This window comes from Centrocercus urophasianus, unplaced genomic scaffold (assembly GCF_019232065.1).
Source record: "Centrocercus urophasianus isolate 14NV4802_14NV808 unplaced genomic scaffold, USGS_Curo_1.0 seq_1235, whole genome shotgun sequence".
Lineage (NCBI taxonomy): Eukaryota > Metazoa > Chordata > Aves > Galliformes > Phasianidae > Centrocercus > Centrocercus urophasianus.
Window position 1 is genome coordinate 1 of NW_024884404.1, and position 16,747 is coordinate 16,747.

At 62.3% G+C, this 16,747-nt stretch overlaps 2 protein-coding genes across 7 annotated transcripts; both read left to right on the plus strand.

Moving 5' to 3' along the window:
* Nucleotides 1-406: 406 nt before the first annotated feature.
* Nucleotides 407-7,331, plus strand: LOC122156494 (TLE family member 5). 4 transcript variants are annotated; one of them, XM_042811251.1, is made up of 7 exons: nt 407-562; nt 826-923; nt 2,051-2,114; nt 3,378-3,422; nt 4,586-4,648; nt 5,774-5,848; nt 6,353-7,331. In XM_042811251.1, the coding sequence occupies exons 1-7, from the start codon at nt 536-538 to the stop codon at nt 6,569-6,571; spliced, it is 591 nt and encodes a 196-aa protein (XP_042667185.1). In that variant the 5' UTR covers nt 407-535; the 3' UTR covers nt 6,572-7,331. The 4 variants fall into 4 exon arrangements, with proteins under 4 accessions (XP_042667185.1, XP_042667187.1, XP_042667184.1 ...); XM_042811253.1 differs by having other exon boundaries at nt 408-562; nt 850-923; nt 6,350-7,331; XM_042811250.1 differs by having other exon boundaries at nt 409-562; nt 6,350-7,331.
* Nucleotides 7,332-12,209: 4,878 nt separating this feature from the next.
* Nucleotides 12,210-16,663, plus strand: LOC122156493 (transducin-like enhancer protein 2). Of its 3 annotated transcripts, XM_042811248.1 has the most exons (11): nt 12,210-12,292; nt 12,366-12,451; nt 12,646-12,709; nt 13,199-13,243; nt 13,957-14,019; nt 14,147-14,221; nt 14,435-14,610; nt 15,147-15,163; nt 15,387-15,473; nt 15,657-15,701; nt 16,334-16,663. In XM_042811248.1, exons 1-9 carry the CDS (start codon nt 12,269-12,271, stop codon nt 15,416-15,418), a joined length of 582 nt encoding a protein of 193 aa, XP_042667182.1. In that variant the 5' UTR covers nt 12,210-12,268; the 3' UTR covers nt 15,419-15,473; nt 15,657-15,701; nt 16,334-16,663. The 3 variants fall into 3 exon arrangements, with proteins under 3 accessions (XP_042667182.1, XP_042667181.1, XP_042667183.1); XM_042811247.1 differs by having other exon boundaries at nt 15,657-16,405; XM_042811249.1 differs by lacking the exon at nt 14,147-14,221 and having other exon boundaries at nt 15,657-16,405.
* The last annotated feature ends 84 nt before the right edge of the window (nt 16,664-16,747 follow it).

A 16,747-nucleotide genomic window follows, 5' to 3' on the forward strand; every position in this document is an offset into this window, starting at 1 on the left:
GGACGATCTTTAAGGTCCCCCCCACTCTAAGCCTTTCTCCGATCCCGCGGCGCTCCCGCAGCAGGTGCGGGGCTCTCCGTCGCAGAGCAGACCCCAAAGCCAGGGAACGTCCGACGGAGCGCGGTCCGAGCGGCCGAGCATCACGGCCGGGGGGTGGGAAGGAAGAAAAGGGAGGAAGGAAGGAACGGGGAAGGGGGGGGGGGGGGGGGCGGCTCAGCGCCCCGCACCGCCCGGATCGCGGCGGGGGCGGAGACGGCCGTGGGCCCGCCCGGCCCGGGGAGGCGGCGGCGGGGCGGCAGGTGGTGCCGAGCAGCCGCAGGACGGAGCGGATCGCAGCCGCCATTAGACAATAGGCGGCGGCTCGGGGCAGAGCGGCGCGGGGCGGCCGCGGGGCCGGGCCCGGCGCGGACAAAGGCGGAGGAAAAGAAGGAGGAGGAGGAAGGGGGGGGAAAAAAGCAAAGCAAACAAACCGGGAACGGAGCGGTGCGGTGGAGCGGTGGACCGCTGAGTGCGGTGAGCCGGGCTGCAGCCTGACATGATGTTTCCACAAAGCCGACACTCGGTACGGCGGCACCGGGAGAAGGAAGGAGGGAAGGAAGGAAAGAAGGAAGGAAGGAAAGAGGGAGGGATGGGGGGAGCACCGGGAGCTGCCTCCTCCTCCTCCTCGTCCTCCTCCTCCTCCCCGCCCGCAGCCACCGGGGACGGCAGCGGGGGGTGCGGGTGACCTTGGGCGGCGGCGGTCCCGGTGGCGGCAGGCTCCGGTTGGGGGGTGGGCAGGGCTGTGGGCCCCCCGTTGGGTGTGCAGCGCTGTGTGTGTTGTTCAAGGGCTCCTCTCACCTGCCGCAGCAGCTCAAGTTCACCACCTCCGACTCGTGCGACCGCATCAAGGACGAGTTTCAGCTCCTGCAGGCCCAATATCACAGGTACGTGTCGGGTAACCGCCTCCAGAAATCGCCCCCAGCATCCCGGGGGGGTCCGCTGTGCACCCAGACTTGGGATCGTCCGCTTTGGCATCGCTTCCCTGCACGGAGCGGGACGCGGCGTGGCCCCTCGGTGGCCAAAAGATGGGCTCCGTGCAGCAGAATGCTCTGCCCTCCCCTCCCAGCCTGGATTTCCCCCCCGTGCGCAGCCTTTCCAGCCTGCTATCGCCTCCGTGTCCCACCTGGAAGACTGCCGTGAGCATCCCGGGGGGAGGCCCGGTGTTCACCCATTGCTGCCTGCCTTTGGCAGAGGACCAGGAGGGGACCCGGCCGTGCAGTCTGGCCCAGCGTTGGCCAAAAGCTGCAATCCAGGCAGGGCAACGCTCTGCCCACCCCCGAAAGATGGGATTCTGGAAGGAGAGAACGCTCTTCCTTCCACCCCCACCCCCAGCCAGGTCTTCCCCCCATGCGCGGCTCAGCCAGCGCTGTGCACGGCTTTGCCAGCCCTCCCGTGTGCAGCTCTTCCAGCCCTCCCGCCTCTCGCTGGGAGTTTTCCTCCCCTCTCCCTGCTGGCTGCCATTCTTGGATCACGAATGCTGCAGGGAGCACTTAAAGCCAAATGCTTCCGCTTTTCCGCCTGCGGAATGGCTTCTGCTGACCCAAAAGCTGGCTGCTGATGGGCTCTCTTGCTGTTTGCTTTTGAGCTGCACGCATGCACCAAACCATTGCTCTGTGCCCCGTTGCTCCCACCCCCCCCGGGCTCAGCATCGTGCAGCATTGTGCCCTGACCCCCCCTCTGTGCTGCAGGACCCGATCTGCTCACGGAGCAGCAGGTTTGGTGGAGATGAAGCTGTTTCTCGTTTGAAACATAAAACCACAGCACATGCTGGTTGCAGCTGCCGGGCTGGGGAGCAGCGTAAAGCACAGCGAGCAGCACGTCTGCTCTTAAGGGTGCAAAGAACCCAAAGGAAAGGGGAAAAGCCATCATTCTGGAGGCTTGCACTGGGCTTCCCCTAAAAAGGTTCTGGCCGGTCGCTGAGCTGCACGGGGTCACGCAGCAGGCAGGGATGGACCCCGCAGGATGCGACCCGCTGCCCTCCTGGTTCTCTCACTTCTTTCTGCCTTTCCAGCTTGAAGTTGGAATGCGACAAACTCGCCAGCGAGAAATCGGAGATGCAGCGTCACTACGTCATGGTGAGGAGCTGCTGGGGCAGAGTGTGGGTGGCACGGGTGGGGAGCAGGTGCTGCTGCTGCTGCTGCTGCTGGGCTCCTGCACACGGAGCTGCTCGCGCCCTGGGCCCTGTGTGCTGGGTCGCTGGGGTGCATTTGGGGTGGAGGGATTGTGGAGTTGGTGCCCTGCTGGGATCCTGAGGAGGAATCTGCCAGGAAAGAGCTGCTTTCATGGGATGTTGTAGTGTCCATAAAGAGGGGCTGGTGCTTGTGCTGCCCGGCAGGAAGCGGGGGGATGCGGAAATCGATGGAAAAATAGAAACCCAGGCACGGTGGAGCCTTCCCGTCCTCCTGAGCCATCTGTGGGTCCCATCCCCGAGCCCAGCACGCCTGGCACAGAGCTGCTCAGTGCATGGAGGAGCCCCCTGCTTCATTCTGCCTTTTTCTCACCGATAAATTCTTGCTCCGTGCAGCATGGATGCTCACACAGCCAAACCTGGAGGCCTGGTGGTCATTTTTTAACCTTTCCTACCACCAGAATTGGTGATCTGGGCACCGCAGGGTCCTGCCCAGCATGCAGGGAGCTCCTGTGTGTGTGCAGAGCTGCTCTGCTTCTTGAGCAAGCCCTGGTGAGCAGCGTGGTGCTCCTGCTTCCCACTCGGGCTGCAGGATGCAGAGAAGCAGTGATGTGGGAGCAGGCAGAGCAACGCGGTTGAGACCAAAGCAGCAGCAATCTGCTCGTCTCAGAAGGAAGCGAGCGCAGACGTGGATCTTCTTTCCCCCTTTGGAAGAACTGAGAGGAGGAAAGATAAGGAGATTTCTGAAGTGCTCGAATCAGCCTTAAGAGCAGCTCTTGGACGGGTCAGGAATCGACTTCTCCTGCCAATAGCTCGCACTGGAGCTGCCTGTTGCTGGTGTGTGTGAGGGGGGTGGGTTTTGCGTGTGCGTTTCGTGCAGCTCCTTCCCAAACAGCTGGAGCTGCGTGCAGCTGGGGCCCAGTGCTGAGCCCTTCCATTTGCTGCTGGAGCAGCCACGCGGGCATTAGGAGATGGGCCAGGCCCAGCAAACAGAGCCGGGCTGTGCCTCTTCCCAGCGGGGATCTGCAGAGCACTGAGCTCTCAGCGCCGTGCCGGGGCTCTGCGAAGGTGCTGAGTGGCTCTGGGTTGTTTGAGGTCCCACCTGGGCTGGAGCAAGCTGCGGGCAGGAGGAAGGCACGGATGGAGGGGGGTTTCTTTGCCTGCTGGAGTCCTGATTCTGTCTGTTTGTTCTCTTCTTCCCTCTCTGCAGTATTACGAGATGTCCTACGGGCTGAATATTGAAATGCACAAACAGGTACGGGGAGGGGGAGGGCGGGCTGCGTGCTGTGCCCTCTGTCCCTTCGGTGGTATTTCAGGATGTCAAACGTCAGCGCTGCTTTGGGGATCGCCAGCTCTGGCGTGGGGGAGGACCTTCACATTTTTTCCACCCTTTGACCTTATAAAAACATCTTTTCTTGCTGGGAGGGAAAAAAAAAAAATCCATCATCCTGGCAAAGAACTGCCTTTACAAACCCTTCTGGAAGGTGGGATCCACCTGGGGGTGCTTTGGCTCTGGCTGCACACCTGCCTGGGCTGGTGAAGGGGGTCATCCTGTCCCCCAGCCCACAGATGCAGTCAGTGGTAGAAGCTCTGCTGCAGCCTGGCTGAGTTTGTTGGTTCCCCTCGCTGGTGGTTCAGCTGTTCAGTATCTCAGTGGCTAATTACCTGTGCTGTTAACAATGTGAGCTCCTTTAGCTCTTGGTCGCAGTCATCTGCGTGTGTCCCAGCTTGGCTCAAAGCCTCTTAGAACCATTCTGCTCCCTGCAAATGCACTCAGAGCCTCCGATCCCATCACCTTGGGAGGGAAATCTTTTGGCCAAGCTGCAGGATTTGGGCCACGGCTCCTCACTGCCATCTCCCAGCCCATGGCAGCGCTTGCCAAACCCCCTGGGTCTCTCTTTCCCCTATTCCTTTGGGCTGTTAGAGGGTAAGCTGCAGAACTCTGGCTGCTCTGCTCTTCCCCAGCCAAAAAGCCTTAATGCACCCCAAATTTGCTGCCTGCTTCTGATGCAGGAGCTGCCCCCAGCCCTGTGCTCTGCGTCAGCCTGTGGGGGTAACGGGGGGGGGCTGAGGATCCCAGCAAAGTGAGGGTCACAGCCACAGCCCACCTGTATCTGCACGGGGGATGTAATTCTGCACATCCCCACCCAGGTCTGTAATAAATTTTCTCTCTGGTTGCTCCCAACTTCATTAAATGAACACTGGAGACCCTGAGAGGGAAGAGAATATTGAGAACTCGCTCCTTGCTGTCAGCAGCTCTGATTTATTTCAGCATCTGGGGGCTGAGGTGTCCCCCCACTCACACTGGGCTCCCTCCAGCACGCGTGTTCTTGCTGCAGGCCGTGCTCAGGATGGGTGCTGTGGGATCCCCTCACGCCATTCCTCTCTGTTGTTTGTTTTTTTCCTTCCCCTCTCCAGGCTGAAATCGTCAAGAGGCTCAATGGGATCTGTGCACAGGTTCTGCCCTACCTTTCACAGGAGGTAACTGCCTCAGCACCCGGCTCGGAGGCTCTGGCACGAAGGAGCCCTGGGGTGCTGGTGCCCTGCTTCCTCTCCACCCGTGCCTGCTCCATGCGGGACGAGCCCTTCAGGATAGGTTGAAGCCCACATCCCAGCCCCCAGGCTGTGCTGGGACTGGTGGGTCTGTCTGTCTGTCTGTCCCCTCTGTGGGGCAGCTGCAGACAAACTGGGCTCTGTTCTCACCCTGCTCCCGTGACTCCCAGCTGCTTCTGACCGAGTGCAGGCAGTGGTGGATGGCTGAACATTAAAAAATACCTCCATATGGCTCCTGGAGACCAGGTTCCTCTGCCTCATTAATTAATGTGGCTGATGGGCTCCTCCCACTCCCCTGAGAAATTAATTGGGAGGGCTCAGGAGAAGGGGGGAGCTGCTGAAGCCCCCTCAGCGTGATGTCTGTCCTTGTGCTGCCCCTCAGGCTGAGCCCTGGGGTGGCTGTTCAGGGGCTGTGGGGTGGGGGGCTGCATTTTGGGGCCTGGATAAGCTTTGGGGGGGGGGGCAGGCCATGCTGCTGCTGCCCACCTGCTCTGGGGGAAGGCAAAGTGGCTTGCTGAGCAGATCAGCGGTGGCTGATAACTAAGCCCCAGCTAAACCCTTTGCTTCTTAATGCGACACGTTCCCCCTCCCTGGCCCTGTCCTTCTGCCAAGACAGAAAGAAAACACTGCTGGCAGCAACGAGGTGCTCAGGCCTGGTGCTGGGAGACCTCGTGCTCTCACGGGAGCGAATGCAGCCATCCGTTATTTGTTTTAAGCGCTCAGCACAGCTCTTTTTCCTGCCTCTGTCTGGAGGTGTGCAAGGCTCATCCGCAGCAGCACCTTCCAGGTTGGAGCCTGGGGCACATCCCAGGGGCTGGGGAGCTGCCCAAGAGCTTCTGATTTCCGAGGCTTGATTTGTTTTTGCTTTTTGGGGGGTCTGGTGCCATGTCAGGGCTGGGCAGGGTAGAAGGAGCAGCCCGCCTTGAGGTGAGCACAGTGACTGGGACTGTGTGGCCACAAGGATGGAGCAGGAGGGTGGATGTGTGCGCTGCATCCCTGTCCTCCTTCCTTAAGCCTTTAATGATGCCAGATTCCTCTTTTTCCCCATCCCAGCACCAGCAGCAAGTCCTGGGAGCCATTGAACGAGCCAAGCAGGTGACGGCACCGGAGCTGAACTCCATCATCCGTGTACGTGGTGCATGTTTAAGTTTGGGTGTGGGGGGACGGGGTCAGTGCCTGTGTTGGCAGAGCTGAAGGTGCGCCCAGGGGGCCGGGGTGGGCTGTGGGTGCTGGGATGGCCCTGCTGGTTCTGTCCAGGCTCGCTGGAGCATTGCTTGGCTGTACAAGGGAGCGCAGGCTGTGCTCTGCCCCGCAGAGCATAAAAGGAGAGAGGCTTTGGTTTGGGGCAGGAGCTGCAGCAGCTCTTTGCTGTGAAAACACCATCTGTTCCTAGTCAAGGCTGAGAGGGGTTTAACCGCATCCTCGGAACGTGCCAGCAGCCGAGGCCAGGCATCCTGTGGGCTGGGGGGCTGCGTTCCACAGGGGACGCGCTGGGGGGCCGCCGGGGCTGGGTGCTCTGTGGGTGCTCCCAAGGGGGCAGCCGGGCTTTGGGGCTGGGGGAGGGGGCTCAGGTGCCCTTGCAGTGACAGCTGCCCCCTCCCACCCCCACCCGCCCCTCGTTCCCTACAGCAGCAGCTCCAAGCCCACCAGCTCTCGCAGCTCCAAGCCCTGGCGCTGCCTCTGACTCCGCTGCCCGTGGGGCTGCAGCCCCCATCCCTCCCCGCCGTCAGCGCCGGCTCCGGCCTCCTCTCGCTCTCGGCCTTGGGCTCCCAGGCTCACCTGGCCAAGGAGGACAAGAACGGCCACGACGGGGACGCCCACCAAGACGACGATGGGGAGAAATCAGATTAGAGTGAAGGGGTCGGGGCTGCTGGGTGTGGGGGGACGTCCGTGCCAGACGCAGCAGCCGCAGGGCAGCAGCGCCCCAGGGCAGCGCCGTGGCAGCCGCTCTGTGCCCCCCAGCCCGGCTCTGTTCTGGGGGCGCTGCACCCACTGCTCCCCTCGGTATTTAACGACGACCCTCGGTCCTACAGGTTTCTGCACAACTCCCTGCCCCAACGACCCCCCCTCCTCCCCCTCCCCCCAAAAGCCCCCCCCCCCCCCAACCCCTCTCGCCTCTCCGGCTCCTCGCTGTTCTGCATGTCTCTGTTTTTAACCAGTCCCGCAGCAACCGCCGCAGTTCCATGTGTCCAGCCGGGTTTTCTCGGGCTGGGGGGGGGTCCTGCTGCCCGCCCCCCTTGGCAGAACACTGCTGGGGGGGCTGGGAGCTTGGGGGTGGCTGGGGGGCATTCGGGTGCCTGGGAGCCCCCCGGTCCCCTCCCCACGCCCCCCTGTAGAGGATACAGCAGCTTTCTCTGTTCTTATCTCCGTGCGCTAGCGTGTCTACAAAACAAAAAGAAATAATAATAATAATACAAAAAATGGAACGACGATGACGACGAAAGAAGAATAAAACTAAATAATAATCTGGTGTTTGTATATAGTCCTTTAGACAGATCTCGTTTTGCTTTTTGTGTTTAATCACTTGACCTATAATAAGAGGAACTGAAAATGCTGTATCAAGGACGTACAAGCTGTGCCTTTCAAATAAAGAAATAAGAAGGTTGGTTAAGATGGTGACGTGCTGCCTGTTTTCTTGCTTAGAAATGCTGTCAGGGGGGGGGCCCTCAGGAGGGCATGGCCCCCCATTGCCTCAGGGCTGTGATGGCTGTAATAGAATTGGCTCTTAATAATTAGAGCCGTCCTCTGGTTAGCGAGCCTGTCCTGATAACATCTTCCTCTGGTATCTCCCAGGCCAGCTGGAGTGGGAGAATTTCCTTCCCCTGGGGAAGGGGGCTGAGGCGCCCCCCCCCGCGCTCCGCCCCCCCCCCCCCCGCGGGGGGGGGGGGGCGGGGGGCGCCGGTATATGGGATCTGGATGGAAGCCTGAGGCTCAGTGGGGTTGTGGGCCTGTGGGTTATGGGGTGCTGGGGGGCTGCAGGGCCATGGGGTGGTTATGTGGTCTTGGGGTGGGTTAGAAGGCTCTGCTGGGTTACAGGGCCTGCAGTCCCATATGGGGCGTGGAGCTGTGGGTTTCGATGGGGTTACAGGGTCTGCAGCCTATGGGGGTTGTGGGGCGCTGGGGGGTTGGGGGGTCTTGGGGTTTACAGTGCCTTGGGCCTTGGCTGGGTTATGGGGCCTTGGGTGGGTTGCAGGACCTGCAGTCGATGGGTTATGGGGCCATGGACCTCAGTGGGGTTACAGGGCCCTGGGTGAGTTATGGGGTCCTGGGCCTTGGGTAGATTACAAGGTCTGCTGTCTTTGATGGATTATGGGGCTGTGGGCAGGTTACAGGGCATCAGGTGGGTTATGGGGCTGTGGGCCTTGGTGGGGTTACAGAGCCTTGGGTAGGCTATGGGACCCAGGACCTCGGCTGGATTGCAGGGATCTGGTCTTCATTTGGGTTGCAGGTCCTGGTAGATTATGGGGCCATCAGCCCTTGGTGGGTTATGGGGCTGTGGGTCTTGGGTGGGTTACTGGGCATCAGGTGGGTTATAGGGCTCGGGGGGGGGGGGGTCACAGCTCCTGGGCATCAGGTGGGGTCACAGAGCCTTGGGTGGGTTATGGGGCCTTGGTTGGGTTATGCGGCCCTGGTGAACGACAGGTCCTGCAGCCTTTGGTGGGTGATGGGGCTGCGGGCAGCATCAGGTGGCTTATGGGGCCGTGGGCCTTTAGGGGTCTCAGAGCCCAGAGCGCCGTGAGCCCACAGATGACGAGGCAGCGCTCTCTCTACCCGAGCCCAAGGACGGGGCTGAAGCCCGGCGTTCCCCCAGCGCTGCGTGGGCTGAGCTGAGAGCAGCACGGGTAGCTGCAGCCTGACCCCAGGTCCCACTGCCGCTCCCAGGGCACGGCCAGAGCTGGGCAGGGGGTTTCCCGTGTGAAAGGGCGGCGTGGCTCCGGGCCGGGGGGCTGCCGCCGAACGGTGGTTGCTAAAAGTCCCTAAAAGTCCCTAAAAGTCCCTGTGCTCCGTAAGCGCTGCTGAAAATCCCGCTGGGAGCGCTGCTGGCTGCGGGGAGGGCCGAAGCTTTTCAAGCGCTTTCACCTCGAGGTCAGCGGTTCAGACTCAGCCTGGGGGCAGGGAGCACGGTAAGTGGATGTTATTCCTGATGGATGTGCGAGGGGAGGAGGATTTAGGAGAAATTGGTCTGGGGCGTTTTCAGGCCGGAGACTTCAGAGGAACAGACGTCCCTGTTGTTAGAGCTAATTAGCAGCTTCGGTTCGGTGGGCAAAGGGTCGAACAAACCACGAGGCTGCTGGCTGAGCATCCCTGGCTGCCGGCGGGCTGCGAGCCGCTCCCGGCCGGGCTGCTGGCACTTCCTTGCTCCCCGCGGGAGGCTGACCTGCTTCAAAGCACACAGACAGAGCTCTCAGGCTCTCCAAATCCCCCGCACCTCCCAGCAGATGCTGGATCTTGTGCTCTGCTCCCGGAGCACGCTGGCTTTGCACTCAAGGCATTTCTCTGGGGCTCCCCCCCCCCCAGACCAGGCAGCGTTGCGGTTCCCTGCGTTGGGTTTGTTTCCGATCTCCCCGTTCCGTGGGGAATCTTGCTAGAGTTGGGCTCAAATTAAAAAAAAAAGAGGGTTAAAAAAAGGTTAGAAATCCCCTTCTGACTCTCCTCGTAGCTGCAGACCGGAGGAAGCAGCCTTGCTGTGTCCAGACGGGCTGCTTTGCCTCGTAACTCCCAGCGCAGAGCTGCCAGCCCATCCTGCCCTGGCAGGAGAGGTTGGAGGCACGCGGGCGGCGAGCGACACGGGGTCCCCAAAGTGCTGCTGATCTGTGATGATTGAAGACCTTCTCCTGGCAGACAAACCGCTCCTGAGGATGTGGTACGAGAGTGGGAGAGCCATGCGGGCAGAGAGGCCGCGAGCCAGCGCTGCTGGCACAGGGCTCCTTGGAACAGCTCCACAGAGCTGCGGCTTGTCTGGGGGGGACGGGGAGCCCATGTGCAGCCCACAGAGCCTCCAGCCCTGACCTGACATCGATTCCTGCCTGCAGCACTTGGTGGGCCCCCGCGGCCCTCCCCCCCCCCCCCCCCCCGGCCACCTGCCTGTCGCTGGAGAGGTGACAAAATGGCATCTTTCCTCCCCGGCGAGGTGAGTGGCTGCCAGTTCCTCGCTGGGTCAGGCAGGTTTCCTCGCTTTATTTTTTGCCATCCCCCGCCGTTTCCTCCTCCCCTGCATCGCTGTGGGAACAGCGGGGATTGCCTCCATCGCTTCCCCCCTCCTGGCTCCCAACCTCTTCATTTTTCAGCACAGCTTTGCTTGAAACAATGGCACAAGCCTGCAAGCCAGGAATGCTTTGCAGCGCGGTGGAGCAGGGCCTCCTTCCCAATTCATCACTAATGCAGGAACGCCAAGCCCTTCCTGGCTGCAGCGAGCACAAGATAAAAGCTAAAAGAGGCATCAATAATTAAAAACCACTCAGAGCCGGTAAGTGCAAACAGGAGCCAACACACGGATCGAAGGCAGCGCCAGCGATGGGGGCTGTCAGCTGCTGGGCTGCTCACAGGGCTCCCACACCCCTCTGTGCCCCCCCCCAGCCCACAGCCACGCGGTGACAAGGTGTCCACGGGTCCAGCAAACACAACGGGTGTGAGGCCATGCAGGGAAAAACCCAAATCTTCGCTTGGGTGATCCCAGTTTTGCACCTCCACTGCGTGGCCACAAACCTCCTCAGGCTGCTCTGCCCATTTTCCCTGCTGTGGGGGGAACTCAACGCCCGCCCCCCCCTGCGGCTCCCCCAGCCCTGTGTTACTTTCCCCACATCCTCTTCCCCGTGTCTGTGGCCCCACGTTCCCTGCCCTGATGTCCTCTGCCCCTTGTCCTCCTCTCCAAGCCCCCTTCCCTGTGCGTGCTGCCCCGTGCCCCTTCCCCACATGCCCTGCCCTATGTCTCCAGTCCCACGTTGCCTGCAGTGTCCTCTTCCCCTTCTTATGTCTGCTGCCCTCTGTCCTACATCCCCTTCCCCACGTCCCCTTCCCTATGTCTCCAGTCCCACTTTCCCATATTCCCTTCCCTATGTCTGCTCCAGTCCCGTGTCCCCTGCCCCATGTCCCCCGCCAGTGTCCACTTCCCCACGTACCCTTCCCTGTGTCTTCTGTCCTATGTCTCCAGCTCCCAGCCCCACGTACCCCATGCCCCTTTCCCTATGTTTCCAGCCCCAGGTCCCCTGCCCCACATTCCCTTCCCAGCCTCCAGCCCTAAATCCCCAGCTCCATATCCCCTCTTCCAGCCCCACTTCCTTGCCCAATATCCCCTTCCTTCTGTCTCCAGCCCTATATCCCCACCCCATATCTCCAGCCCCATATCCCCTTCCCTGTCCCCAGTCTCACATTCCCTTCCCTATGGCTGCTGCCTTGTGTCACCAGAGCTCTGCCCCACATCCTCTCTATGTCTCCAGCCCCACATCCCCTGCCCTAGATCCCCTTCTCCATTTCTCTAGCCCCAAGTCTCCAAGCCTCATATCCCCTCTTCTAGGGCTCCAACCCCACTTCCTTGCCCCATATCCCCATCCCTATATCTCCAGCCCCACATCCCCTTCCCTATATCTCCAGCCCCATATCCCTTCTTTTATGGCTGCAGTCCCACTTCATTGCCTCATACCCCCTTCCCTACGTCTCCTGCCCTATATCCCGATCCCTGTATCTCCAGCCCCATATCCCCATCCCTGTATCTCCACCTCTGCATTCCCTGCCCCATATTCCCTTCCCTATGGCTGCTGCCCTGTGTTTCCAGCCCCCTGCCCCCCATCCCCTCCCCTACGGCCGCTGCCCCACATCCCCCGCCTGCCACATGTCTTTTAACCCCCCGTTACGATGTAGATGCCGATACCCGCCCTCCCCTCCCCCACCCGCAGCTCCCGGGTCTCTGCGGGCAGCGGGGCCGGGGGGGGGGTACCGACACTCCTCCACCGCCCCACGTTACTTTGAGTGGCAGCCGGCGGCCGCCGCAAGGCCTGGTGGGCCTATGGTCCGCCCTCCCGCTCCCCTCGCGCTGACCGCTCCCAGTGCGGCCGTTGCGGAGCCGCGTTGTCCCCGGGCTGAGCGGAGCCCCGGCCGCGGTGGCGCTGCGGGGGTGGCGGGCGGTGCGCGCCCCGGGCGGGGTCAGCGGGCGGCACGTGGAGGACGGGCGGCCTACAACTCCCATCGGCCCCCGCGGCGCCCCGCCCGCCGCGATTGGTCGCGACGTCACGAACCCATGTGGGAGCTGAGCTCGACGATTGGCTGGCGCTCTGGCGGCGGCAGCCAATAGCTTGCGCGGCCCCCGCCGCGGCGGGCCGTGAGGTTGCTTAAGGTGGAGCGGCACTCGGGACTCCCGCAGCCTCCGGTACCGGCGCGTTCCGGGGCCGGCGGGGTCGCGCCACCTTAAATCGTTCCCCGCCGCCCCGTGGCGCGCCCCCGCCGGGCTGTCCCCGTGGGGATTCCGCGGGCTGCCCCGGTCCGGTCACGTGATCCGCCCCACCGGAACGGAGCGGAGCCGCGGTGCCCCTACGGGGAGCGGGCGGTGCGGGGATGTTCCCGCAGGGGCGGCACCCGGTGAGTGCCGGGCTTTAGCGGGGCCGTCCCGGGAGCTCCGTGCGGCTGACGGCGCCGTGCTCTGTCCCCGCAGCCCGGGCAGCCCTTCAAGTTCTCGGTTTTGGAGATCTGCGAACGGATCAAGGAGGAGTTCCAGTTCCTGCAGGCGCAGTACCACAGGTGGGGGGGAAGCAGGGGCCGACAGGTGGACGGGGCTCCGGAGCGCGGGGCTGCGGCTCGGGGTTCCCTTGGCTGCCCCTCCGTGGGCTGAGCCGGGTGTGGGGCGTAGGGAACGGCGGTGACGCCGCTGTGGGTTTCGGGTCCCCCCCCCTCCCCTCCGCCCCCCCACTGAGGACCGCCGCTCCGCTCCGCAGCCTGAAGCTGGAGTGCGAGAAGCTGCTGAGCGAGAAGACCGAGATGCAGCGGCATTATGTCATGGTGCGCCCCCCCCCGCCGCGCCGAAGCCCCCCCCCCCCCCGGTTCCCCTTCACGACCTCAATCCCAGCCCCTCCCCACCGCGGGACCCTGCGCTGAAGGCTGGGAGTCAGGTGGGAGTTGATGCCGTGAGTTTGTCTCTTAATTTTATTTATTCCCTTTTATTTGGCCTCTTGGGAGCCCCCCTCCTGCGCCCTGGGTGGGTGCTGGGAGCCCCCCAGGAGCTGTGGGGCTGGAGGGCCTCCTCTGTGTCAAGGAGGGGGATGGGATGGGAGCATCATTCCTTCTCATTCTGCACCTCTGTGAGACTCGCTGCATCCCATCCAAAAAGCTTGCAGCCCCCTCCCCTGGATGCCACAGCCCCCTCTGGATGGGAGCTGCCCCACAGAATTGACCCATTGAGTTGGAACCCACGCTGCTCCGGGACCCACAGCAGTGGGCAGGGAATGGGGCAGCAGCTCCCGACGTGGCCGCGCTGTGATTTCTTTGCAGTACTATGAGATGTCCTACGGGCTGAACATCGAGATGCACAAACAGGTGAGCGGGGTGGGACATCACCTCCCTCCTCCCCACATCCCTCAGGGTTCCTGCACTGGGGTCTGGCAGCTGTGGGGCTGAGCAGAGACACCCCACCACCCCCAAGTCCCCCCTGTGGCCCCAGGAAACAGTGAGAGCTGAAGCCCAGATTATCTTCCTTTTATATCTGCTTTCTTCTTAATTTTTTTTCCTCTCCTCTTTCTTCCCTTTTCCCGAACACAGAGGAGTGTTTTCACCCTTCCCCACTTCCCCTTTTGTTCCAGCGTTAATTTGCTTTCCCTCTTCAGATTTATCAATCCAGTCATCGCGGGCTTTGTGCCAGGGAAATTAGTTTGGACCTATGCCTGACAAAGTGGCAAGTCAACTGCCATCCTCCTCCAGCTGGCTCAGCCCCTCTGCCTTTGCTCCTTTTGTTAGCAGGGGAACCTGGCAGAGCCCTGCGGCACGGCCCCATGTGCTCCCCTAACCCCGGTGGGATTGTCCCCAGGGGGTGACTGAGGGACGGGTGCTGAGGGTCGGCCCCTGGCTGTGTGTGTGATCATGGGGTATCTGGAGCTGATGGGGGGTTGGGGTGGAGGTGGGAGGTTTCTGGGTTTCTGGGGGTTTCTGCCTTTCCGTGGGGAGGAAACACCGGGTGCTGTGCTGGGGGGTAGAGGATGGGGGACAGGGATGGGGGGCAGAGCCGCGGGGCTGATCCCCACCTCCTCTTCCAGGCAGAGATTGTCAAGAGGCTGAGTGCCATCTGTGCCCAGATTGTGCCTTTCCTGACGCAGGAGGTGAGCTGGGGATGTGCTGGGAAAGGGCAAAGTGGTGCCATGCTGAGCAGAGGGGGGAGTCGGGGGGAGAGAACAAGGCTGGAGGGGTGGGAGAGGTTTGGAGCGCTGCTGATCGCCCTGCTCTCAGCACCAGCAGCAGGTCCTGCAGGCAGTGGAGCGGGCCAAGCAGGTCACCATGGGAGAGCTCAACAGCATCGTGGGGGTGAGTCGCACTGTGTGCAGTGGGGAGGGCGGAGGGGGGTCTTCATTGCTTAGTGAGCCCAGCCCTGAGCTCCAGCAGGGGGGTTTGCTGCTGGCTGGTGTTCACAGAGCCCCCCCCTGTCCGACTGCTCCTTCCTCGCATCTCATCCTGCTGCATCTTGCCCTGCTGCCTCCTCCTCTCATTGACGACCGTTTGCTTTCTCTCCCCCTCCAGCAGCAGCAGCTGCAGCACCTCTCCCATCAGCCCCCCCAGCTGCCACTGACCCCCCACCCCTCTGGTGTGCACAGCCTGCCTGGGGGGGGCCGCGGGGCTGCTGGCCCTGTCGGGGGCACTGATGGCACAGTCACAGCTGGCAGCCAAGGAGGAGAAAGCAGCGCAGGAGAGCAGAGGTGAGGGATGGAGAACAGCTGCATTAACCCTTCTGCTGCTGAGCCACATCCCAGGCACGCTGGGGGCAGCCCTGCTGCCTGCTGTGCACGCTGCCAGCTCCTTAAACATCTGCAGCCCTGCCAGGCTGGCTCTGTTTTTGGCTGAGGGAGTGGCTGTCTTGCAGCGATGGCTCCCAAGAGCATGGGCTGTGTGCCTGGCTGTGTGCACACCTGGGTCCTCTGCACCCCTGTGCCCCCCTCTGAGGGTGGACCTGAGACCCCCCCCCCTCCCCACCCTGCTTACTGCAAGGGTTCACCCCGATGAGGATCTGTTGCCTAAAGTTGAGACTTGAAGGAAAATCTTGATGGCCACGAGGCTGTGGTGGGAGGCGTAGGTGTGCAGGAGGGAATGTGGGGCAGAAGCGAGGTGGGAAACTGAGCACAGCCTCCCTTCTGTCCCACTGTGCCCCCTCTCCCCCCCCATGGGCATTGCACTGACAGCCCCTTTCTCTTCCCTGTCCTGCCCTGCTGACCTGCCTGCCCTGCCTGTGCTCCAGAGCGCAGCCCCAGCCGGGTAAGCGGTGCCTTGGGGGTGTGAGGACAGCGGGGGGCTGTGCTGGGTTGGGGTGCTGTGAGATGGATCGTCTGCTTTGCAGTGGGGCAGCTGCCCCCAGGGACGGCCCTGTTGGAACAGAGCGGGTGGGTTTGGGCTGAAAGGTGGGAATGTGGGAGGAGATGGGGGGAGGTGGGGGGGCACAGGGCCGGCTGCCTGCCCTCACCTCCTGTCATCTGCTCAGAGCGTGTCAGCATCTCCAGAGAGCCCTGCTGATGAGGAGATGGGGCTGAAGCGGAGCCAGGAGGAGAAGGAGCCGCCTGGGCGTTACGTGAGTGTGGGGCTGCTGGGTGTGGGGCAGGAATCCTGCAAGGAGACGAGCTGAAAAGCCCCACGGAGATGGGGGGGCAGAGCTGCCCGTGGGGTCTGCCAGAAGGGACGTGCAGGGCAGAGAGCTGAGCCTGGTGCGGCCTCTTCCTTGGGCCCTGACCAAAGCATTTCTCCCATCGCGCAGGACAGCGACGGGGACAAGAGTGACGACAACCTGGTGGTGGATGAGGTGAGCCCTGGCTGCCTGCAGGGTGCCGTGCTCTGCTCCCAGCTGGTGCAGGGCTCCGGCTGCAGGGTTTGGGGTTCATTGGGCTGCTGTGCTGGGGCCCAGTGCAGCGGGATGCTGGCACAGCTGGGGTTGGTTCTGAGCATGGCTGAAGGGCTGTGCCTCATCCCTCTGCCCTCCAGCCCCACATCGGCTCCTCTCCCACAGCATCCCATATGGGGAGGAGAGCGCAGCCCCTCTGCTCGCCTTCCCCAGCACTCAACCGGACGCCTCACACTCGCGCTGCTCTCTTGGCGCAGCTCAGGGGGTATTTTTGGGGACGTCCCTTTTGTTTTTCCCATGGAGGCTCTGGGGATGGACAGCACACGCAGCGTTTTGTTCTTTTTTTTTATTTTCTTTTCCTCCCCCTCCTGTCACTTCCCAAGAAAACACAGAAAGGAACCTCAGCCGGGAGTTCTGCGGAGAGCGGCACATTAAAAACTGCTCGGTGCTGTAATTGTGGTGATAAAAATCACAGCCCTAATTGAAGGCTTATAGGGGAGCGAGAGCTGACGGGTGGCCTTGCCTCCAAATCCTCCCCCTCCGGCATGGAGGGGCTGCAGTTCCTGCCCCACAAAGACCCCTTTTCTCCTCAGGACCCCCCCTCGGAGCCCAGCAGCCCTGGCAGCCGCCCCCCCCCGGCCCAGGATGTCCCCGAGAGCCCAGCCTCCAGCCGCAGCCCCACGCCGTGCCGACGGAAGGAGCTGGTAAGGGCTGTGGGGCAGGAGGGGGGGCTGCACCGCGGTGTTCCTGGTTCCTGGAGGGTTCCCCAGAGCTGCGGTCAGAGGTCTGTGCTGGTGAGGAAGGGGATCCTGTGCCAGGCAGGGCTGTGGCTCTGCAGGTTCGTTCCGTCTGGCTGCCTGAAGGATTCCCCAGAGCTGCTCTGAGCAGTCGCTCCTCTCCTCTCCTCTCCTCTCCTCTCCTCTCCTCTCCTCTCCTCTCCTCTCCTATCCTATCCTCTCCTCTCCTCTCTTCTCGTCTCTTCTCCTCTCCTCTTTTATCTTCCATGT

Coding starts and splice junctions, on each gene's coding strand:
- LOC122156494 (XM_042811250.1), top strand. CDS start 536: ATGATGTTTCCACAAAGCCGACACTCG. Junction 2,115..3,377: donor TGCAGCGTCACTACGTCATG/GTGAGGAGCTGC, acceptor CCCTCTCTGCAG/TATTACGAGATGTCCTACGG. Junction 5,849..6,349: donor AGCTGAACTCCATCATCCGT/GTACGTGGTGCA, acceptor CGTTCCCTACAG/CAGCAGCTCCAAGCCCACCA.
- LOC122156493 (XM_042811248.1), top strand. CDS start 12,269: ATGTTCCCGCAGGGGCGGCACCCG. Junction 12,293..12,365: donor TCCCGCAGGGGCGGCACCCG/GTGAGTGCCGGG, acceptor CTGTCCCCGCAG/CCCGGGCAGCCCTTCAAGTT. Junction 12,452..12,645: donor CTGCAGGCGCAGTACCACAG/GTGGGGGGGAAG, acceptor TCCGCTCCGCAG/CCTGAAGCTGGAGTGCGAGA.